Source organism: Thunnus albacares, chromosome 15, assembly GCF_914725855.1.
Source record: "Thunnus albacares chromosome 15, fThuAlb1.1, whole genome shotgun sequence".
Classification (NCBI taxonomy): Eukaryota; Metazoa; Chordata; class Actinopteri; order Scombriformes; family Scombridae; genus Thunnus; species Thunnus albacares.
The window spans coordinates 6,657,302-6,683,231 of NC_058120.1; the positions used below are offsets into that span (position 1 = coordinate 6,657,302).

The 25,930-nt window shown below is 39.8% G+C and overlaps 1 protein-coding gene across 5 annotated transcripts in view; it reads left to right on the plus strand.

The window, feature by feature from the left end:
- Nucleotides 1-25,930, plus strand: part of alk (ALK receptor tyrosine kinase) — a 207,665-nt gene that overhangs the window by 57,399 nt on the left and 124,336 nt on the right. For all 5 annotated transcript variants that reach the window (XM_044375521.1, XM_044375517.1, XM_044375516.1 and 2 more), the window contains exon 3: nucleotides 19,999-20,203. In XM_044375521.1, the coding sequence (XP_044231456.1) occupies nucleotides 19,999-20,203 (205 nt within the window). The remainder of the gene's footprint in view (nucleotides 1-19,998; nucleotides 20,204-25,930) is intronic.

Here is a 25,930-nt window from a genome sequence, read left to right on the forward strand (position 1 = left end):
TGTGTGTGTGTGTGTGTGTGTGTGTGTGTGAGGATGCGTGAGGATGCTTTGGGCTCCACACATGCACAAATGGGCGGGTGAGCATTAGGAAGTGAATGTGTGTGTGTGTATGTGTTTTCAGAGCCTTTTATTTTAGTTAAATTGAAAGCAAGCTTCCAGAATCTGCACTATCAGTGATGTGTTTGAGTGTGTGTGTGTTTGCCTGTACGTATTTCTGCGATAGTTCGGTTATTAAATAGTCCGAGCCTCACTAGAGAACATCACCACAACCAATTTTTGTGTGCAAACACCAGCTCAGAGTGACGACCCCTCGACCAGTCCGCTGCTCTCTGAGGAGCTGTGTTGAGGATGTGAGCACAAGCTGAGTGTTTACTGTTTGCTCCAACTGGAAGTCTAAAAGAAATGGACTGAGTGTAAATCCAAGTGAAAGGAAAAGAGAGTGATTTGTGGTAGTGTGTGTGAGTGTTAATGTGTGTATCTTTATGCGTGCCGCAAGCCCACACACCTCTCTCAGCGTGCCACCCCATGTGTTTCTGTGGCAGAGAATCTGTCACCCGTAGCGTGAAGTGATGGCTGCCATCTGATAATAAACACAGGGACTTGTTGAGCATGACTGGCGCTCTTGCAGTTGATTTCACTCTGTGACAGTGGCTAGCACTAAATTACCGCAGTCTCCTCACTGTCTTTCTCAGCACCAGCAAGTGCTGAACGGTATCGGCAGTCTCACACCCCCTGGGATAGTGTTGGTGGGCTTTTGTCAAACTGCAAGCAGTGTAACTAAAGCACTGACAGCCTTACAAGCAAGAATGCCAGAAAACCACAATTTTGACTTAAAGACTCAGCTAATATCAAGAGACACTGTGACATTTAACAGACTTTACTGTTATCTCAACAGCATCAATAGGAATTAACTCCCTGTACACATGCAGTCAAAATACTGGCACAATAGTAAAGGGATTGTAATGGACCAAATTAAATGAACATTTCACAATAGAGACAAATTAACCATCTAATTTAAACAAACAGAAAAATCTCTTTCTTTTGTTTTGCAGTTGGAATGAAAAGCACAGCTACCACCATCATCCCCTGTAGTTAGTATGTAACTCTCACCTCATTTTGTCTGAATTAGTAGTCAAAATTAGGTTGATTTTTTTTTTTTTTTTTCAAAACTATTGTTAAAGAGATTTGGGTCTGGGAAGGACAAAATGATTAAAATCAATTTCAGATTATTGGCCATTTAACATCACTACACTCTGAAAGGCTTGGCTAGAATTGGAGCATTTGTATCTGATGTCCTGTTTCAGGTGCAGTCACAATGACTTTGTTTACAGTACATGCACACTGATATTCCATTATTACTCAGAATATGACAATATTCTGAATTTAATATGGGTAATGTAAAAAGTATATTCCATTTGGATATTCCAAATTAGGCCGTATTCCGAATGTAGCATATTCCGATTAAGACATGTGGGAAATACTGATATTATTTGGGTTTTAGGAGCATCTTCGGACATAATATGCGTCTCAGTTGGGGTTTTTACTGCAGTTTTTGACACATGGCCTCTTGCTGGTCAGATTTATGTTCTCATCAATAACAGACAACATATCACATGATTTACACGTTTCTTATGTGTTTTCTTAGTACACATAAATATATAAAGTACCACAGTGCTTATAATCTGATAGAGGTGCAGATCAGTGCTGAATGCTAGAAAGACTCTTTCCATGAGTCCAGACAGCTCACTGTAACTCATCAGCAGCTTCAATGACCAGGCAAACTACCTGCAGCACATTATATCATCTCTGCTGCATTCTTGTTAAGGAGATAAATTCACACAACAGCCACAGAGAGACATTTAACCATCAGAGATGAAAGTAGCAAAGACTCAGCCCCTGGTTCCCAGCTTTCAGCCCAAGCACCAACCCAAGCAGCCGTCGCAGCCTCCCTCTCTCTTGTCCCTGTTGAGCTGCAACAATCTTCAACAAAATCCATTCTCACTGTAACAGTCCTTAACAGTCCTTCAGGGCTACTACAACAAGCTCACTGTTGCGCTGGCTAACACAAGTAGCTATCTACTGCTCAATTTAAAAAAAGGGAATTTTTAGTGTTTAACAGTAGTTTGCAATTTGTACATTATGATTTCTTTCCTAATATGCTACTGTATGAATCAATCTATCGCTTCACCACGTACAGTGGTAGGGAGTTGAAGATGAAATTTGGAAACTGTCATTGGACCAACATGATGTCAATATTGTATTCTGGTTGTTGAAGTTGTCCTCCCTTGCAGCAGCATTTTACATGTTGTCATTTTGCATGCAGGAGCCCGTCCTCCTCTGCTCTCCTCTCACGCTTCACACACACACACTGTCCTTTCCCCTCCTGCCTGCCCTGCAGGTGTTGCTGTTGAAACATTTTAATCAGAATTTCTATAATGGATTTTTTGCAAAGAAGAGAGAACAATTATTTTAGAAATGATACTGAGATTTGTTAATTTTTTACTTCAATCAATTACTCTTTTTTTATATTTTGATCTCCCTCTTGCCTCAAAAATAGATGACCAACCTCCTCTGCCTCTGTGAAGCAGCCTCCTCTGGTAGAGATGCATGCCCAAAGGAAAAGCCCACATTTCTGGTTGGAAGGACAAACACTCCTACTTTAAACCATTTTGAAAGACTTGCATATCAACAGGTTCTTGGATATGTGCAAATATCACAATGACGACCTTTTCAAGAAGGTGGTTGAACAAATGAAAGAGGGAGGCTGTGTTCGCATGGTTGAACAAGTCCTCCACCGGTGGAAAACTTTGAAAAAACCCTTATTTGATCCGATGCGCAGCTGCATGTAAACAGGACTATTAGTGGATAATCATTTTCATTAGCCATGTAAATAGCTTAGTAGGAATATTTTCCTTTTCAGAATAAGGGCAAGAAATGAAATGTTTTGTGGATGTGAATGTAGTCATTGTGTGCATGTAAAATGCAGCGCTGATGTGTATAAGATGTTAATGGGGCAAGAAAGAAACTATGAAGCTTTGGTGGAAATCCAGCATGTGGAGCTGGTAGATCTGCACTGTACTGAGCTCCAACTAGTTAGTCCTTTAATATCTACAAATTAAATGTTGCTGTGATATCGTGACAAAAAAACAGCTATTACGTGTCACAGTAGGTCTGTCCTTGGATTTTATCCGTTTTTTTCTCACTCACTCTCCTGGAAGCAGGTTTTAACCCTTTAGGACTGAGACACAGTAAAGTTTTAGTGGATTCTTGTCACTATTTCAGCTGTTTCACTTTTGCACTCGCCTCTTGTACCACTGACAAGAACCAGCCTGCTGAACCAGCCTCTGTTTATTTTTCTCCTCCCGTCCTTTAATGTTTTCAGCCTACGGAACCATAGCCGCTGATTAGTGCCCACAGGACTTGTAAGTGCCTCCTCTTTTTACCCGTCTGATGCCAGGATATGAAGCCGTGTGTTTTCAAGGATACTGAGTGGGCCAGCCTGCAGAGTGAAGCATGCAGAGCTGCACACTACCACTAGTCCACCATGGACCAGCATGTAACAACTGCAGCCTCTGGTGGTTTCATGAGTCTGTGTTTGTTGTTTTTAGTCACACAAGCAAAGCTCGATGCTAACATTACCGCTCTGTAGCAACAATGTGGCTTCTGTTTCAGAGCAACAGACTACCGCATGTTTCCACAATAAAGAAAGATTGTGTTCTTTAGGTAAACTGTAGCTGCCTGTTTTCTATTATCTTCATTCATAATGCCTCCTAGAGAGAAATTAGTTTTTAATTTCAGTAAGAGTAACAACACAGGAAGAAAATACAGTTGATTCTTGCATTGACTAGTATACCTCTTACAGTATTGATCCTTTTACTGTCAATAACCTTGATTTTATAATGACTTCAGTCTCCAACAGTGAAAACATAAGCGTGCACAGATGTGTGAAAGAGTCTAAAGTTCTTCAGTTAGTTCTCTGCTCATACAGCGTTAGACAAGACAAACCTCTATAGACTTTCAATGGAAATGTAGCTACACTTTCCATTTCTTTGTCTAATGTCATCATATTCAGCTCCACTTTATGTTCCCAAACCAACAAGGCTGCCATGAAGAACATTTTGCCCCATAGTTTAACTCTTAAATACTCTGCTGTTGAATTCTCATTAGATTTCACTCACAGTAATCACTATTGAATAATTGTTCATTATGTTTGGGTGGAATAGAACAACAAAAACCTGGTGCCAGGTTAGAACGTTAATGGATTTTCCTGCTGATTGAAAGTGTAACCCACTTTTTCAGTCATTTTAACATTCTGCATATGTTTTAAATTCTGATTTCATTGCACTGCATCTTTCCACCCAGGCACACTGGTAATAGTCACACTCTATCATTTGAACGGAGTCCACACAGGCTGCTACACACAGCAGTGCGCGCTCACAGATACTCTACCTGCTTTATCCTGCGTGTGGTTCTTGGCTCCAGCCCTGGCGTAGCGCTTCCAGGCCTCTTGTTGAGAGCAGCTTTGGGATTTCTCCCTGCGAGCAGGCCAGGCAGGAGGTGTTGGCAGGGGAAGGAAGTGTTGACTTTCCCCCTGTGGACTGCGATCCATCAGCTCTCCTTTTACCTAGCTGAGAGGCTGCGGGCTGGCTGGCCCTCAGTCTATAGCCAGTCCCTCCTCGGCCATCATAGACCATAACACGCACTCATAAACCAACACAGATGAGCAAAACAGCCTTCAGGTGGAACTGTGGTCCTCTCGTAAACGTGAGCACATGCAAACACAAACACATTCATTCTAATCTGGGTAAATTAATTAAACATGCACACAGAATGCAGACTGCGTGCTTTTTCACATCATTATTAAAGCCTTCTCTGTTTTTCTCTCACACATGAGGATGGTTTCAGGGGGAGGGGGGGATAAGAAAGACAAGAGCGGAAGAAAAATGGAAAAAGCTCTTAATGGACATATAACACGCATCTTCTTCTAATGTTCTATAATCAGATAATATCCTAGCCGTAAGGAATTCTCTCCAGGAGATACTATCGGCATTTGCTTTGGGAGTAATCAACAAGCTATCTTATCTGTCTTCCTACAGACTTCATGATTGCTAGTTTCAATGGATGAATATCTGTTGCCGATAGGGATTTTTTTTTTTTTCCGTGCACACTCGGGTGCTTTTTTTTTCCACTCAGAGGATCTACTAATTTATGTATTCATTCCTTTTTGTCTCGACTACAAAGGTGTATGTGTCCCAGTTCTTTATATGTTTCCCTCAGCTGTTGGAACTTGAGCCTACTTGCCAGGAAAGACCGTGTAACTTGCACAAACCGATCCCGCCCATATCTTCAACATACCTCTGAAAGTTTTTTTTTGTTTTTTTTTTTCTTTTTGTCTTTTATCAGTGTCCAGTCAGTTTGTGAGCCATGTAGTACAGTTCTTTTAATGAGTGTTTTTGGCCACACTATTTGAACACACTTCAGAGTTTGTTCTGAGTTCATCTCTGAGGGAGTGAGAGGATGTTCAAGCATTTTGATGACCTTCTGAATGAATAGAAATGCTTACTGTTTGACTTTCTGTCAGAGCACTCTGCTTAAATAGTTCCACTCCACTGCGTTAGTTGCTTTTTCTCATTTATAGATATATTTTTTACACGTACTCAACACAAGGATAGGTGTTTTTGCTTCACTTATATTACTCAGTCACGTTTTTATGCCTCTGTTCATCATGAGTGGGCAGTCCTACATTCTCTATTAAACTGGGTTTAGAAGAAAATGTAAAAGCTGTTGGTTGAGTTCACAAGCTGCAATTAGCTCCATATTGAGAACATAAACATATTAAAATCAAATTTACCCTCATTAACTACTTCATTTAAACACCATCTCTTTTATATGAGGGTGGATTAGTGGTAATTATTGTGTTAATTGCTATTGAAGATTTTATCAGCGATACTAGACTATTGACACTGAGTGTTTAGGGTTAATAGTCAAGATGCACTTTCATAGATTTTGTTTGTCTAACAAAGTTTTTGTGACACCAGTGAAATATTGACTTACAAGTCTATAGGTGGTAGATCTCATTCTCTGAACCTCCTCATCCAACAGCAACTCTTTTTGAGTTGTTTACATGTCGTCCACTAAACTCCTGCTGACTGAGAAAGTTGAAATGGCAGAGGTGAGCTTCTTTTTTACTTGTGAGCCATGTTAGAGACACATTTCTATTGATTTGTGATGAACAGCTGACTGACAGTATACCTCAAGATAATTCATTGATCATGATACATAAGATGCAGTGTAGCAAATCTGGCTGAATGCAGCAAATAGCATAGAAGCTAAAGAGGTGGGTTTGTTGGAAAGTATGGACGGGTAGAAGAGTTAGTTGTTATGTCTAAGTGCCCAACTACTAGTACTGCTCAGTGTGCAACTGCATGAATAAATGTGCTGCAGTTCTTGTTTCTCTTACATGGCTCAGAGTTACAGATGACCCTGCACCATGGTCTTTATACACACACACACACACACACACACACACACACACAATGTCGCCAGCCATTTCTTTTAACCGCTTCTAGCTATTATGTGCATACTGTAGTGGTGTTGGAGAAAGTAATAATAGTTCTCATTAAAAAGATGTATATCTAGGCAGTAAATGTCAGTTGTAGCTTCTGACTGAGATAAATATATATGCAAATTATGACTTCTCATGGAAAATAATAAGCATAGGGAAAAAAAAACAGAAATTACACAATCATCCACTTCCAATTATCCACTTAGAACACTTAAATTACTCTTTGCATCAGTGCAGCAGTCTGTTAGTGTTGCGTTAACAGGAAAATCCTCATTTATGTTTACTTCTCCTGTGCACCTGTTGCAAACCAACACAGCTCAGCGGTGGCTGTCAGCCCAGTGGATGGCCCAAGGCATCGTTCACACATTTGGGAAAGGGCCATTGGCAGCGTTTGTATCTGCTTTTATCTATAAACAAGACTACCTAATCAGTCAGCTCGCTGAGCACAGACACTTTGTCCCTCAGGCTGAAGTCACCACTAACCCTCTTTAAATCACTGCTAAGGCTCTCTGTTGACCTGCTTGTTTACTTTGTGCGGCAGCGGCAACGTGACACAGTGTTAACAGTCTACTGCCTCAACTCACGTCCCTGTGTCCATCTCACAAGCTGTCTCTTAGGTCTGCTCAGCATGAATAGTAACCCCAATTACCAGTCTGGTGAAAGCTACAAAGCACTGCATGCAAAACCTCACTGTGGACTGTTTTTATGTGGAACTGTTTCATACTGAAGGCAAAGAACATAGAGAACTCTCCAGATTTAGCTCTCTCTCCCATTTCCAACCATTTAACACAAAACTCTGCTCTCTGTTTAGGCTGCTTGGTTCCGTCCAGTCAGAAAGCACTGAGTAGTATCAGCAGAACTCGTAGAGCTGCTCAGCTGCGACTGTGGAAGTCAAGCAGAAACATATTTAACCATAGTGTAAAGTATGATCCCCATAAAACAGGATGACTTTGTAAAGTACTTCAAGCTTCAGAGTTTCCCTTTTTAAAGTGACTGAAGCATCAGTGGTTTTAACTATAACCCACAAGTCATTAACATTAGTGTTAGCTTGTCCTTCGCTATTATTAGTAGCATCTTGGTTCTTGACTCAACATCACCAACTTGACTCCTGTTCCACATAAACGTCCAACTGTGCTGTGGAGAAAATGTCTTTTCTTCATTGTCAGTGTTTTTTTCTGTCCTAGCATTCAGTTTCACCTTCACTATGGATGTGTTGGTTTTCTCTCTGTATGGTAGTTTTCATGCAGTCAGAGATAACACACAACAGTAGGCACCACCACTTCCTCCACACTGTGTATGATTATTTTATAGTCAGAGACACGTACATTTTATCTGTAAATATTAAATAAATGGCACCATCAATATTGATGAAACATTTTACACCATTATTACTGACAACATATTTATATTTTTTTGTAAAAAATGGATACAGTTATCACTGTATACATCAAATAGGATGACCAATGACTTTTGGAGTGTCGGGGGGAAAAAAGGGAAGTGTACTGCAATTGAGTGTACACTATTAAAATACACAATATAAGCACATTGTACCACAACTGCAAACTATGTGGACAGCACAGAAGAACATATCTTTAAGAATGAAACCGTTACTTCATGTCAATGGAATCGTTAAATACAGCGCAGTGTAGCAGTGAAATCCGAAATTTATTTATTATTTGGCACAGAGTAATTGCTAAATCTCCCAGCAGAGACAAAATCACTAAACGCTAAAGACAAGTTGCATTTAAAGGATAAAAATCATGGTCCAGCAGTTCTTTTGATCTGTTGTTTTGTCTTCAGTATATTTCAAAGATAGTGATTAATGAATTGTGTGCTGACTAGCTGAAAGCCGCTTGAGGCATCAGTGAGAGAAGAGTTGATACAGCGGGATGGGATGGGGGGGGTGTAGGGGAATAGTTTATCTATTAATGTAGTATTTAACTGCATCAGAGATCTGTGTCTTTGATAGTGAGAGTCAAACCATTTACATATCAAAGGCTGTAACTTGCTTGTGCGATACAACAGAATGATTATTATCATTATTATTATTATTTTTAGGAATTTGTCTAACAAATGTTAAACCTCAACAGTGTGACATCTACAACGTTTAAACTTGTGGATAATTATCAGTTTAATTAAGATTAACGTTGTTGTTCCAGCGAGGATTACAGCAACAAATCTACACCGCAGTGATAGAATTTTTAGCCTTTTGAAAGCCAAACTCTTTTTCTACAAGACAAACTGCTTTTATTTAGTTTTTATCTGAATTGATGAGTCATTTCATTGGCTGTCAAAATAACTTTCAGACATCTGTGCCTTTTGAAGAGGCGTTCTGTTTCACAGTTTCATGTTTGTTATCTCACTCGCTTGACAAGTTGTTTCCTGCTATGAGATAATAAATAAGCTTTTGCAATAAAAATGTATTTATCAAGTATCTTACACAGTACCAAAGCATTGCTTCCAAAAAACAAAACCAATTACTTATTACTGTTAAGTACTAATAATGATACAACATTATAAAATGTTTGCTTTTGGTTTACAGTGTAGAACAGTCTGGTTTCCTTCTCATATTTGCTTAAAGATTATGTATCAAAAATATGAAAACAGTATAATATTCTACAATTATGTGCATGTGGGTGCTGCTATTATGAAATAAGTAAATGGTAATAATGAAATATTGAATTTAAAATCCATCTCTTCCTTGTGATTACAAGTGACAGATTGTATTGGGTTGTTATTGGACTCCAGGTGTTTACATGCACTTAAGTTACCAGGTTACAGTTGACTTTCTCCAGTGAGCTGATATCTTATCATGTCATGTAAACGTGAAATGTGACTACTGTTATCAGAGTAGGGGATTAGAGAAAACCTGATGTTCCAATGTAGATTTCTCCTGGAAAACATAAATTTCTCTGCCATGCCCACGTGTAACCAGCTTTCAAATCTGCTTTTTACAAGTATATATTTATTTATTTATTTATATTCCCTTCATTTAGAAAAGTATTTAGAACAACTTCACTTTTACAATACTGACCTTGGCTCTCATTTATAAAACCGTGTGTAGGATCCGTACTAAAAGTGTACATGTGCACAAAAGCTGGAAATGGCGTGCGCCAAAAAAAATCTGATTTATAAAACCAGTCCAAGTGAAAATGTGCACACATGGATCAGCCTCATATTCCACCCTCTGCACACCCACATTCAATATATATTCAATATATGAATATAGATGTACATGTGTTCCTTCTTGTTGGACCAATCAGTCTGTCTCGAGACGCCTGACCAATCAGTGTCGAGAGACAGTCTTGAAGTTATGTGTGTAACCAGTAGTTTTTACACCACACACTCAATATCTAAAATACAATAAACTCACTTCATTTGTATTTATTCCAAAATCCAGCATACAGGTGTTTCTCTAATTTACACAGTCCATATATGAGTGCAGGTGGTGAGGATGTGCTGGTGAGGTGACTGGAGGCGTCTCCAGTGCGCTCTGTGTGTCTAACAGCACAGTCATGTTCACTGCAGTGATTTTACACATAAACACTATATGGAAACTAATTAAAATCATACTTTGTGATATATGCACAGTATTAGAAGACATTATTAAAAATCTATCAGCACTCTGTTCTGCAATTCTTTCAAGTTATTTGATGTCATCTTGGATTTCTACAGTAGTTAACGTGGTTGAGGGGAGAATCGGTATATTCAGGGTTAATATCGGAGAAAGTCAAGCCAGACTTTCCTGAATCCTGCCACCTGTCACATCCTGACATCATTCATCTCAGCAGCTGCTGCGTTGCTCTACAACCGACCTCCTCTGCACTCCGGGTGAGACAACACTGATGAAATGCTGAGCGGACTTAGATTTGAGATTTGAGTTGGATTATGTTTTTTTAAGATTAAAAGGTGCCATGTATAGTTAAAGCTCACTACAAGCACAAATAACACTGCGAGTTTGAATGTTTATGATACAGCGGATCTATAATTAACGTGATATGAAGTGAAATTAAATGTGTAAGAGGATCATTATACGATCTCACCATCTGCATCGCCAGTCTTCATACACATGGGTCAGAGGTTATGTACAAGCGCTCACATTCTCCTGTCAACTTTGTTTTTATATGATTACAACTTTTGTGTAGGAAGTGACGTGCACCTCTATCAGACCCTGTTTTGTGAGTATGCAGCGGTTATAAATGACACCCCTGGCCAAGATGGCACCGTCAATCATTCCAAAACAATGAACAGGAATATCTTTTTACAAGTGTGGCTAATTACATAGTGTCAAAACAACAGGTATATATTAACATTGGTGAGAATATCCATATATGCAGATGGTAAAAATTAGAAGCAATCACAAGAATGCACAAGCGTACTGTTGAGTATATTAATTAAGAGTGGTAGTGTTATAAAGTTGGTGAGGTGAAGGTGGTGTTTCTTCAGGTCATGTTGCAGTATGTTTGAAGAGTTTGGAGCCAGAATTAGTGCGGATTGACAGAAACTTGAGTGAGATAAAGTTGTTTGAACGCAGGCTGTAGGTAGACTGTTAGACAGAGAGGAGTGTAGAAAGATTCATGGGCCTGACAAAGGACTTCACACGGGGAAAATAACAGAAGAGAGTGGCTGATTAGGTAATTACACGCTGCGATGCGTCTTCATATTTAGCATAATTCCATCCAAAGTCAGACTAAAACTGAAACTGACTCAAAGTAGCCTCCAGGAAATCTAAATAAGTTGGTGTGCATTTGACTGTTTGTTCAATTCACACACATTTTGTGCTGTGAGGAAGAGCTCTGTCTGCTTGTCCTGCACCTTCTCTTACACACACATAAAAAAAAGTTCCGTCTCAAATACAGTTAAAATCAGCAAGCAACACTTCCAAATGAAGTTTGTGAGTAGGAGAACAATCTGGTTACTGATCTGCTGCATGTAAACACACTGATTGAGAAGAAATTCAGATTTCTAATTAAGAAATTACATCTGTAAGTGTCAGTCAGTCATTGTCATTATACGTCTGCATCTTTATCCATGGAACTTAATGAATTCATGAGTGTGATGAAGTCCAAACATTTTAGCAAAATGTGTTTATTTTTATACCAGTATCCTTGTTGGACGAGTAATTTTCTTCCAAGCCCTAATTTGAAGAGAAGCTGTTTTTGAATAATCAATAATAGATATTGTTTTCTTTGGAGTGCTGACATTTTATTATTATGCACGGGTTTGTAGGTTTGGGTGGTAGACGATTGTCCTCATTATATACTGGCTCCTGAGTCAAGCACATCACAGCAACCACATCCTTTTATTTTCAGTGGAGTGCCCTGCTGAACCTCGGTGCTCTGTGCCCTCTACTCTCCTGCTCTTTTGTACTTCGTTGCTGTTGACATCAAGGTCTTTTTGTCAGTGCTCAGCGAGGCCACAACAACATAAGACCTTCCAGCTGTTGAGGTGCACACAACAAAAAAACAAAAGTGAATCGGTCAAACCGGTGGTCCTGATATTGCCGAGTGCCTTGGAATTAAAAAATAACTAAAATGAACATTGAATGATTGGTGTAGTTGGCTGAGATTCCTGGGAGTCACTACTGCACAACAAACAAAGCTGCAGCCTAATAACTCCAGCTTAAGTAGGCTAATATATCATGTAGGAAGGCTGTGGAAATCTCCACATAAATCACCTTATCATATTAAATCAAAGCTGATTATCAGAGAGCAGGGCCGTGCAGAGACCTTTAGAGGGGCACATGCTCAAAGTTAAAAAGGGGCAAATGGAGCAAGATTTTAAAACACCAGACACCAACATAATTTATAGCATAACCTGTTGAATTATAGCAACTCATATTCAAACAGAATGTAACATGGAACTATATCATTGTCCCCCACCTGATGAAATCAGATGGGGGCTATGATTTGCTCTCTATTGCGTGTGTGTGTGTGTGTTCTGCTGGCAGTAACGTGTTCTTTTAGTTAACAATTGAGACTTAATATTAGAAGCAATTTAAAATCAGAGCAGTTTTATTCAGCAGCACAAAATCACATTCAGCTGTCTGATCTCTACTGTCATCATATAGCATTTTAAATATTCCTGTCTGCGTAGCCCCATCATGAAAATGATATTTGCAATCATTGCCTGTCATTATAACAGCAGACGCTATGATGAGTAAACAAGCAGCGATCCAAACATTCACTTATCTGTTGACATCTCTCAGAAAAAAAAGTTTATACCATTTTGAAACAAGAGCAGAAACATCCATAAAGTGAATGTGATGACACATCAAACCGTCCAGCAAACAGAGCTTTCTGTCTTCTTGTTTATTACCTCTCTATCACTTCTTACAGCACTATGAACTCCAGCTGTTATGCAGATCAGCCATGCTGCTAAAAACAATATATCTGTAGTGATGCATTTCTACCACATTATAATCACTTCATGGTATGTTGAGTATCATCAGTGTGATGCAAAGCAAAAGGAGCCGATGTTTTACCTGATGAGATACATTGTACAGTTGTTGTTGCTGCTGCTGCTGCTCATCATACTTTATGTTGAATTGTAGGACATGAGCAGGATCAGTTGGGTGTTGTAGTCCAAGTAGGTTTGAGAACGGCCTCTTTCAGTCTCCTCCTGAGCTTCAGTTCTCTGGACACTTTCTGTTGGTTCAATGTCTCCCTCTTTCTCTCCTTCCATCTCCTCATCTGTCTATCACTTTCCACTCGCTATCCATCTGGGAACAAGGCACAATTTGCTATTGCAACATTAATCTATTCTTTAATTAACAACCTTTGCACCTAATCAATAATAAACCCACCCTAAGTAATGATAGAAAACGTTAAAGAACTAATACATGGCAATACAGTGTTTAATATTGTTGTTGTCTATAGTTGAATATCTTTGCAGTGTAAAGACTGTGTTATTCTTACCTGTTGTGTTCTTTGTCACCCAGCTGGTCAGGAATCTACTGCCTTTAGCAGCCTCAAGCAGCTCTTTTTTTTTTTTTTTTTTTTGCTTTAACCTCCTCTCTTTAGAGGGCATCTTTGCACTGCAGAATGAAATATCATGATTAATAAAAGAAAATGTGATACAGATACACACACACACACAGTGACATTTCATACCCTGTCTACTAATCTACTAGGGCCATAAGTTTGCTCCATAGTGCTGATCCAGAATCTGTATGTGTTTATGTTTTCATTCAGTTTGTTAGACTATTTGTGTGTCTATCCGCTTTGCGCAAGGCAGAAAACTTATTAAATGTTTCAATTGCAAAGACATATAAAAGGTAGTTGAAGTGAAACTACATAGTTACCTGCATCTAAGCTGACATGACAAATAAACATAAACACTCACTGTAAAATACACCAAACAACACGCACATAATACCTCTGCAAACCCCACTTACCAGCAGTTGAAGTTCCCCCTTTTTAGAGTGAATTAAAATCCCAATGATTAACTTATTTCTCCCTCTGAGCATCTGTCTGTGGCGTCCTGGGTTGCAGCTATGTTAGGTCACATCACGAATGACCTCAGGTGAAAGGTCATCATGTGAGGGCAGCCAGGTCATTTGATTCATAGCTACATTATTATGAATTGTTAAATGTTCTTCTTGATAAGGGCTACAAGCAGGCCTTCACAAAGAAAAGAAAAACATTAAATATGCCTTGACATCAAGGGGCAAAGGGGCAGTCATGTGCAGTCCTGCCTACATGTCAGAGAGGGGTGAAGCACTACAACTTCAGTATTATAAGATTAGCTTGAAAAAGTGAAAAGAGCTCAGAAAACAAACAACAGTTACGGATAGACAATGAATCCTTTACTGAGTTCAAGACTCAAGACATTTATTGGAACAAAGAAGCTGCATTTTCTCCTGTTTACATTCAAGTCTGTGTGTAATTTTCATGGGAGACAATACCAGCTCATTTTCTAATGATACATGAAAAATTAGAAAAACAGAAGTTGGGACAAATCAGCAGCCGTGGGACGTGTCCCTGTGACAGAAGAGCAACGCTGTGAGGAAGAAACAAATGTGTTTATGTCTCTGGTGGTTACTAAACTCTGGTTTCTAGTTATGCAGCACTGTACAATTAAATGTGTCTGAAGACTGAAATACACATTTAATCCACCAAATTAGAAATATGCAGGACTGGGTAGTATATCCCCAAGTGGCTTTTACAATCACAGATATTCTAAATGGTGAGAAAGAATAGCCAAAAATTCCAACTTGCATGAACTTGTAGTTTCTCTGAAGACAGGGTGTAGATTAAGGCCAATCATCTGTCTTCATGTTAACTCTTCTATCATTTGAAACAGACACTGAGGCCATATTAAAAGTGTGTGCAATTTTTTAATCAATTTTCAGTTTTGATGTTATTCAGTTAGCTGCACGCTATTCACAAAGGGGAAGCAGAGACCATGACCCTGCACACCGTGTCCCTCTCTGCCTGTATCTCATTTTCATAAGAGTCCATCTGTAAAACAAAAAACACCAGGTAAAATATTGTGAAATCACTCATATGAATCAAAAATGGAACAAAAAAAAAAAAGCAGTGTGCAGTACTCCCCACTCCAGATGGTTAATATGCTTTTTTTGCACTGCTCTCTATCATGTTTTGGCTTCTTCTTATCTAGCTAGTAACTGAGAGAAAGCTGCAACGGCTGAACATTGCCAGGTGTTATTCAGTTATTCAGATTAGCCTTGTTTTCTTTTTTCACATGATTTAATATTATTCAGTAATTATGCACATTTTGTTTGTGCTTCTGTCTTATCTGATGATTGGTGTTGCAGTGAAAAAACACTTTAACTCATTCTACTGTCTTTTGCCTATGAAGACTGTAGAGATGTACATCTGTGGACTGTGATTGAAGGAGAAGACAGAGCAACACATTGTGAAGCTTAGTTTAGTAGATTAGTTTTACCCAACATGTTACCTGCTCTTCTGGTACAACCTGACTGCAGTGTGACGTGACATCAGATCCCCACAACCACAGTGCATGAGTGGGTTTAGCTATGTACTAATAACACACTATGCAAACACAGTGCAGCATTCTCACAGCAGGGTGGGACAATTTTAGTGCTATTAGTGAATAAAGCAATTGGCAACCTGAGAAACAACATCCTGACAATTTTAGATAGATTTTAGATAATGTCAACACATTTTTCAGCTTTTTTTTTTAAATTGATCCTCTGTGTCTGTATCATTAGTTTGACCACTGCGTTTGAAAATAACCCAGTTCTAAGAGGGCAAAGTGGTTTGTCATACATGTCTTTTGTCAACAGTATATCGATTGTTTCATATTCTATCAGATGGTTTTTATATGAGAGTTGTATTTGGCCTCAACAAATGATTTTGTGCCAAAAGGACTGGATTGGTTGACTGTTACACTGATGGACGAATTATTAACCAGAATAAACCCAATAATTTTAAACCTGCCAGATAAGGAGTGTACTAATTGTCCTAACGTAGACAAGTTCTTCTTTTTCTCCTTAAAAGCTGAATCATTGCCACATCCTCCTTCACTCCAGTTTTCACATTTTAATCACCTACTGAATATAAATCATTTTAAAGCAGAAACCAACAACAATACACTATCACAAGCAGGCTTTTTGTCAGCATGCTGAATATACTTTCACACCATCTTTCCACAGTGGAAGCTGTTGTCACTGTGTTGCGCCAATGAATGGGTTGAAAATTAAAATGTAAGGCAGTCAAATTGTTGGGACCCCAAAAAGCTTGTGCCGGTCCTGGGTAAATGCATTATGCTATTGTATAAGAGGATTTGGCAGAGAATACAATTTGAATGGTTTGTTTTCCTCCTTCTCTCAGGCCTTTATTATCTGAGGGAATTCTGCTCTCACCAACAGTTGGCCTGATTTGGTATGCTATGTCAACAAGAGCCTCAGTTGATTGAATCTGTAACCGCACAGAAAGCGAGAAAAGTGTTTACCAGCTTGATTCAATGATACAGAATGCAGCATCACTCCGGATTGAAATGTTTCTTGTTCTGCTTTTTTTGGGGGCTCGTCCGCCTCCTCCTCCTCCTCAGAGGGACAATAATTGAGTGCAGTTTTATAAACACTGTTGATTATGCTAAGTCTGAACTTCACAGATAAATGAGAAATTGCCTCCAACAAAGTCCATTAACAGGCCAGCTAGAGTACAAGTGCTAGTGTGGTTTAAAAATAAATGAGAAAAGGAAAAAAAAAAACCCTTCTTGATTAGTGGTTATTGGATGTTCCTTCCAGCAACAGAGTCATGTAATTGTTTTTGGAGAAAATCTTTTCCATCATCAACATCATACTTCCAATAGATCCCCACAGGTCATTATTAAAGGCTAAGCTCAAGAAAAGCTAACTTAAAATACAGGTGCAGGTCTTAAATATTCATTAACAGCATGGATTTCCATCTCTTGTGTCATGATTTTTCAATGCAGTGCAGGTTTTAATATAAGCTATGAATGATCATCTCTTTCAATACTACTTAAAAGCCCATCAATGATCATGTTGCACTACGCAGATTGGGGCAGACAGTTGGTGGAAGCAGGCCTTGTGATGCAGTAAATGAGGGCATCAAGCTCTGTTAGGCAGCAGTATTCACAGGTGAAGCTGAGGCAGAAATCTACTAATGGAATTGCAGTCTTTCCTTTGCAGTTTACGGTTATAATTTGTACCCTGTCGATAATTGCTCCCGAGCAGGTATTTCTTCATCGTATTCAGACTGGGAAACAAGAGTTAATAGGTTTCTGCCTTCAGGCCCAAAGCCCTTCCAGGCTGAGTATTAAAACCTTTCTATCAAATCGCTGCTGGGCGTGTAGAGTGTGCGCGCGTGTGTGTGTGCAGTCCACGTCGCCTGCAAACTTGTTGTAAGCACTCGGACTGTCCTTGCCAAATTGTCTGGACCCTCTGTGTAAGGAGCATGCAAATGTGGAAAGGAGAGCAAATGAGGCTTAACTGGAGCACTCCAATTTCAAGGCCTCCAAATTCACCCGTTTTTCAGCAACTTCAGGGGATAAGGGAGGGGAGGAAAGCATCGGATGTTGGGGAGGGATAAAAGGAAGGCGTAACATTTCTACATCGGCGTAAGTACAGACACAGACTAATGATTTGAGGTCCTTCTGCTCATGTTTATAATAAAGTCCTCAAATTGAATGCCGGAAATAACTGTTGTCATCGTTGGCCTTTCAGATATTCAAACATTTTAGACCTACAAGACGGTTGACCTAGGAAATAACAGGGATGGGTTTCAATGGTTTGTTCCATTTTATATCTGGTCAGCAAAATACTCCAACCTTTTCTCTTTCCTCAATCTTTTTTATTAGCAAAGAGCAATGGAAAAATGTTGGTAGTAGGCTTCTTATTAGAAGGCCACTGTCAGTGTCTCTGGTTAAATTGACAAACATCACCAGCAGCAGATTAGATCAGCTGTAGCTGATGAACGTTAATTCTGTGTAGCAAGTAGAATGAAAATTAGAAGTTAGTCTGTTCTCTGGTTAATTTGCTTTTTGCAGCTGGTGTCTGTTTTCAGACAGGGATTGTTTGTGAGTGAGAAGACATATCACTCTGTCACACTGCTGTATGACCACAGCTGGACTGTGTGTACTTCTGTATTTTAGCAATGACCTACGGAGTGGATCTTCTTCTCTAGAGAAATGATCAGCTGATCACCTCATGTCAATTTAAGAATCTCCCACTTTGATTCATATCATATTAAGGTTTGAATTGGATCAGCGTCATAGTTGTGAGTCAGGGCCTTCAGGATTTAGAATAAGTAGCTGGTGAAGGTTACAGCTAATTGAATGTGTCAGATAGATTTAATGAACATTTTATATATTATGCTGCTCATCTCGTTTTCAGGTTGTAGGTACAGGTTGTGAACATGAATTAGGCCGCCACTAAAACTATAGTGTTTCTGCTTCTCAGCCAACAAATGATTAGACTCTAGTTGTTTTAGCCTTTAGTTGCTTCAGGTAACATAGAAACTTCTCACACTCTAGAAAAGCTTGTGAGCAGGTGCGTCTGATCATAAACTGTGACTGAGAAAGGACCAACAGAACTGTCCATCACTTGTATTTCATTAACAACGTTTTAGTCTTCAGACTTCATAAAGAAATGTTCAGTGCAGGATTTTTTGGTGCTTTCGCAGCCTTCAGTTACTTGCAAATGTTGAAAGGTAAACCTGAAAAGATTCAGTACGGTGTTTGAAAGGATTTGGATTCAGTCGGTGGATGATAATGTCCCTTGTTGAAATCAAATTCTACTTGATACATGCAAACAGGCTGCTGTATGCACAATTAATTATATTATACTGTATATGGATACACATATACATCTACAATATTTACTGACTCTGATCCATGTTGTTTAAGACTGCATTATATTCAAAAAGAGTTTCAGTGATGTTGCCACAAACATCAGAAGTTTGTATGGCCTTATAAGTATTTTACCATCCTTCATCTTTCTGAGCACCAATATACAAACTGCATATACAACTAATGGCAAAAGGCTGTTCGAGTACAACAGCTGACATACACAAGGGGACTTGAGTGTCCCAGTTAGAGAAGTACACTTCAATACAATCTGACCCTCGGGAAGCTGGTTTTACCATTACCCCGAGACCACAGTGTAGTCTGGAAATGGAAACGAACTAAAAAATGAAAGGAAACAAATATATCAAGCCCACATTAAAAGCTATTCCCAGATTTATTTCTGTAACTGTAACCACAGCAGCAAGCACATCTCATGACCCGCACTGTGACAAACAAAATAATCAGGAATGGCAGGACCAGCTCACCTCCAACGCTCCCTGAGAATAATAAAAAATCATTTATTCTGTAAGATTTTTGCTTTGCATTTTTTTTAGCTTCTCCTCATCAACAGTACACTTTTCTTAACAGAGCGCATTAAAAATGGATTTTCCTCCTTTCAAGTTGAGATTCTTTGTGCTCCCTTCCCACCCCCCCACCCCCCCCCCCCCCCACACACACACACACACACAACTTTCAGCTTCTGATGAACTTCCTGCTTGAATGAACGCAATAGGTTTGAAAGTGAAATGGGACTTCATATCAAAGCTAGAAAAAAAAACTGTGCTTTGATTTTTCACCCACTACCTCTTTTCTTTTTTTTATTCTTTTTTTGTTAAAGGGATGTCATTGACTGCTCTTTTTCAAAGCAGCTTTATTTCATACATTTTCATCAAGTACCCCTCTTAGCCATTGCCTCAAAACTATTTAAAATCATAACCCATTGCCCATCCGGCTTCTGTACATACTGTAATATCACATTCATGAGATTATCAATTCTGAACATTTTCTTTCCACCACTGGTCCACTTTTAACAAGATGAATACGTCTCTAACCTAAGTGTCTGTTTCTTATAATTACACCTGGTTTGTGGTACTGTTTTGTGTTCTACAGTGCTTTTGTGTTTCTCTTTTCCTCAGGTCAGTTCCTCTGGGTGAACAGTTCAGCCTTTGGGGGCCCTTGGGTGTTGAGTCCTTGGCTGTGGGGTGGCCAAGTCCCCTGCAGTCTGGACATGGCCGTGTTCCTCCACCCCAAGCAGAGTGGGCAGTACACCATATGGCTGATAGAGCGGGACAAACCGCCGCTCGCCCTCTTCTCCACTGACACGCTGCCACGCATCACAGGGTAAGCATGTGTTTTATACATGTACAGTTTTTCCAAGAACAAAGTGATTTGAACTACAAAAAGGAAAATAAGCTTCCATGAAGTAGATGTGGCCCATCTACCAGTGCATGGTGCTCGTGGCTCTCCACCTGTAACTTTTCCTGTAACACCTTCTACCAGCTTTGTGGGATTTCGGTGGAGTCATGTACACGTGCATACTTGCGTGCCAGCCAAAAGCTTCATTGTGAATATTCTGTTCCCAAACCTGTGTAAATATGTCCCAGTAGAGCAGTGGTCACCAACCTTTTTAAGCACAAGATCCCTGTCGTCAGCCTTGGTGAAAGCCAAGATCTACCTATTGAAGCATTGAGAGATAAACCAACCCAGAATGTACTTCCAACTCAAGGCTTTTTATTGTGCTAATTGTATTTGAATTACATGAAATGCTTTAGTCAAGCTTTCACATTGACGCAACCAAGGAAACACTGTAACTAGCATATCAAAGAGACCATAGCTGTCTTGCTTTAAGAATTTTACAATATGTCATACCTTCAATTCTAAGTTTCATTATGATTAGTAGACAACAAAGAAAAAAAATATCAACACACTTGTAGTCAGCACATCTTATGAAGTTCCATTTTGAACTGTTAATGCTTATCCAGTCCAGAGTTACTACATTTACCGTTAGTGTTTTAGAGAGTACAACTGTAATGTGTGCTAGAAAAATTCTCAGTCAATGCACTTAAGCTAAGTGCAGTTCTATGTCCCGTCTTATGCAGCATCACTTTTCACAATGTCATCGGAAGGCAAAGCTGTCGCAGACTGTCATGTTACTCACTCAAGTCGGTGTGACGGCTGTGACTGAATACTGTCTGTGAGAGCTTTGTAGTTTGGCTTGTAGCTACAGTCAGTCAGTCTGGGACAGTCTGTGAGGTGTCTGTCAGTAAGGTGGCTCCTGTACTTTGATTCGATTATTTTCATCTGTGAAAACACCATTTCACAGAGGTAAGTGGATCCAAAGTAGGCACTCACTCTTAGTGCACATGCAGTGAGGAGAGGAAACTCTTTCTAAAAGTCACTGTCCATTGATCTGGTTTTCAGCTCTATGTCATTTTGCAAATCAACCATTTCCATGTCAACTTCCACTTTGCAAAGCAAATACCGGCTGGCATTCGGCTGGTATCTGTTCTATATCAATGGGCAGGAATGGGTTTGAGACAAATGCAGCAATATCTTCCATGAGGTCTAACTCTTCAAAACGCCGACTGAACTCTGTTGCCACTCTGTCCAGGTGAGCACAGTACTGCTCAGGGTGAAAAGCATCCTTTTCTTTGATGGCCTGTGACATTTTCTCCAGGTTGGGAAAGTGTGTCAGCATCCCGTTCTTTAGATGTGTGGTCCAAACACCGAGCTTGGCCTTGAACACCTTCACTGCTCTTATCATGTGGGGCAGGTATCGGAGCTTGTTGTTGAATGCATTCAGTTTAAGGTCTGTCAGAAACCCCAGGTCCAGTAGCCACGCATCATCTGACAGTTCTTTGTGCTGCTCGTTCCTTTTCGACAGAAAAATCTTTATCTCAGGCAGGAAGTCAACAAATCACTGCAGCACTTTGCCGCGTCTCAACTGCCGGACATCTCGTTCTCTCCTTTGACTGCAAGAGTGAAGAAGTCCTCCTGTGTTGTAGAATCCTGAGAAGCCGTTCTGACAAACACAACAAGCTGAGCTGTGTCCTTACATCCAGGGATTCATCGAACTGTGGTGAAAAATATACACGGAATGATGAGTCCTTTAACACTTGTCAATCCACATCCTCTGACAGTGACTCGACCCTCCTTGTCACTGTTGCAGAGTCAAGCGCTACACCACAGAGTGCAGTTTTGATGTCGTCTTTGTTTTGGAAGTCGTGGGAAACAGCCTGTGCGATAATGACCATTGCCTCCTTGAATAAATCGCCATCTGTTAAAAGGCTTCTTGTGTTTAGCCAAAAGATGACTCACACGAAATGATGCTGCCTTATTTTGAGAAGCAGGTTTTGTGGAAAGCGATTGTTGGGCCTTCAACCCCGATTTCAGCTCGTCAACCTTCCTTGCACGGATTGCGCTCTTTGGGGGGTAGCTGTGTTTGAATTTCTGGTGGTTGGTATTGTGTTGCTGCTCCAGATTTCTTCTTTTAGACAGTTTGACAGCTTTTTGACAGCTTGTGTTTGGTAGCACAACAACCATACACACTTGTCTTTCACCAAGGTAAAAAGAAATTCCTCTTCCCATTCTGGATGGAAATTGTACATTTTCGCCTTCTTTTGTGGAGCCTCCGCCATGCTAGCTAGCTATCTCGCAGGATGTCACCAGCGAGTGCCACATAATGACGTTTGCGACAGTTAACGTACCGTAATGAGCGCCATATATTGATGTTAGTGACAGTTAATGTACTGGTACTCTTCTCTTATCTCATTGGTCACTTTAATGCAGCACCTGCTGCGCTGAAAGATATACAACAGCTGGATCGGGAAGAGAGAGAGAGAGGAGCTTGCAAAACGGAACATTAATCAGGCCTAATGCATTTGTGTATTTATTCTTCTGTTATTTTCGGGAGCTACGGGGAGAGTCACAAAGATGTACCATCGCAATTGACAGGTTTGCGACCACTGCATTAGAGGCAGAGATAACAGCAGAATCAAATGATGTCACCCTCATTGAAAGCCTTTTTATATGGAGATTTTGTAAGACGGAGAGAGCTGGCTGGGAAAGAAGGGCGAGATAGGCTGTTTAAAACACAGGCCATTTGCTTTTGCAGCAGCTGGCTACCAATGAGCAATACCTGTATTCATATAACCTTCCTCTGTGACTAATCCTTAATTAACACCAGGTCTGTGCACTTCTCATCGTGGCTTTTCATTGGAGGCTGCACTGAGATCTGTTTAACACTGAGAGAAATAGGGTGACGGAGGCCTTGAAAATACTCCCTTCAAAAAGTTTCTAAATATTAAATATGAGTGTTTGAATCCATATGTGCCTGTTGCCTTTTATTAGCATAGCGGTGCTTTAGTTGTCAGTGTGTAGGAAGTCTGAATACAAAGAGCAACTCTCCGCCCGCTGCTATGGACATGTTTCATGCTGCTTGTTTGTGTAATCTCTTAAGGGCATTGGAATCATATGAATGTCATGCTTTATGCATCTCCCCTGTCTCTGTTGCTGTCTGTGTGTGGGAGTATGTTATCGTTGTCGTGCGTGTGTGTGTGTGTGTGTGTGTGTGTGTGTGTGTGTGTGTGTGTGTGTGTGTGTGTGTATGTGCGTGTGTTCATGCGAACACGCATGCTGGTGTCTTCTTAAGGGAGCATAGCAGGGACGCTCTCATTACATGTGTGACGGATTAGACCGTTCGTTTGTGTGCTCTCATTTGTAGTCAGAGGCTGTCATCCACCCACACCATCTCTGCCATTTGGAGACTCGCTCAGCCAAACTCCCCACATCTCTGTTCCAACAGGAGGACATTCATATCATAAAAGAGAAGGCAAAAACAAAAGCAAGAAGAGCCACCCGTGGACATTGCAAGAGGCAGTCAGTGTACTAATTGCCAACCTGTGACCCTTGTCTTTTGAATTTTAATGCTATGTTTTGGCATGTTCGCCCAATTGAATAGTCAAAGCACAAGTGTTAGCCAAGCGGGAAATAAAACATCCGCGTACACATCAGTCATTTAATAAGTTCTTCTAAGTTGAAAGTGGATTATTAGGCTTCATTCCAAACAGGAAGTGAATTGTTGCAAAAATCATTGCAAAATCAGAAGACTCTGCTGTAGGTCTGCATGCCTTCACTATTATTATTTTTTAGTTTAAAGTGTGTTTTAAAAAGAGCAGCCATGTCTAAATAAAACAAAAAAAGACCTGTGTTACAAGTATGTTCCCATTGCAGTAGAAAGTCACTGACATTATTAAGAGGCCACCCACACACTTTTGCTGAATTTATGATTATATTGGCAAAATTAGTAGATGATTTAGTAAAAAACTGTAGTTGTTACACCTTGAACAACTTTATGTTTGTCTTTTTACCAAATTCGAAAACAAGCATCCAAACTCCACTGCAGCCATTGCTTTGAAATCATTGAAAGATGCTCCACTGCCTGCATGGCATTAATATTGCTACACATCTGATAGAAGTGTCCAAACACAAAAAATGTGTGAGAGTCCATTCAGAGTGCTCTGAAACAGTGGTCATGATTTATTGACTCCCGTTGAAAAGTAAAAATAGTGACAGTGAGTGAAGTGAAAATTGCAAAAAACCCAGACTAGACCAGTTTTCAAAATGACAAAAGTAGTTCAGACAGCTCAAGGTTGTAAACCAGTGCACAGGTAGTATCTTTCTGAACTCGTACCGGATACTCGACTGCTCTGTTCTTCTTTCAAAACATAAAACATAAAGCAATCTGTGGAAGAATGTCACTTTGAGAGCTTGGTGATAGTGACTCAACTCAACTCAAGTTTGGTCCATTAAACATATTAATGATTCAGTCATTTCAACCTTGCTTTTAAGAGAACAAACCATATCTCAGATGTTATTGTTTCAAGTTCCAGCATAGTTCTGAAAATCTGTCTTCTCACTATGTATAGTGTAGCTGAATTTTAGGGTTAGCTTTTTTATGACACTTTCCATCATACCTCTGCCTCACATTTTATCATACAGTGGATAACTACCTAAGGGGACAATATTTAGGACCTCTGAACACAGACAACAAAAGAGCTGACTCATCAAACAGTGTCGGCTCTCACAGTGAAAGTCACAACCTCAAGTGTCTCAGTCAGCACTGACAGAGAGGCGTGTGTGTGTGTGTGTGTCTCTGACTTCATGTATTCACAGTGTTGTGTGTCCATGTGAGTTGTGTGTTTGTGACTTATGAAGGCAGTTTTGTTTTCTTAGTGGCTGCATTACACCACAGCTCTAGCTCATCACAGGACTCTGTCTCTCCTCTAATTTATGTATTCTTCTAATATTACTTCACAGCTCATCCATCACGCACACACAGGATAATATACAGTACATATTTTGTGTACTATACGCAATAATTTACTTTACATTAATGCTCTATGCACCAAAGTGCTGTAACGTAATGCTTAATGCAATGAGCATAGGTATCAGAACCGCCCAGTGTGACAAAATGCAGTCATGCGTTAGTGTGGAAAGCGTTGGATGTCATTTATAGCGCTGCATTAGAGCAGTATTATCTTAAAACTGATGCAGAGCTTGTGTAATGCGGGGGAAGGAAGCATCAAAGGAGGCAAGTGTTAATGGTAAATTTTGACATACAATAGGATCATTATGGCAAGTGATATATAATGTAATATTAGCTGCACTGCCCATTTTCTCCTACATAAGCTTGCACATTAAAGTAAGTACAGGCCTAATGTATGGGAGAGAGAATCACTGGGGTGTCACTAGAGCTTAAAAAGAAACGGAGCAGGTTTGCTTTGTAGTGCGGTATGCATTATAAAATCTGTTAAATCGAGATTAGCATCCCATTTTTGATGTTATTTATGGTAGGCATTTTTTTCTGCAATAATCATTCGTGTATCTCTTTTATGAAGGTTAGTTTTTACCTGTAGTTCCCGTGCTGGATTTAGATTGCTTTCACATGAACAAGGGGTTCACAAGAAAACAATGCATGCATGTAATCCAGAGAAATTGTATCTAATTGATAACACCTCAGTGTTAAGTTGTTATAATGCATTTGGACCATCTTATTGCCACTAAGGG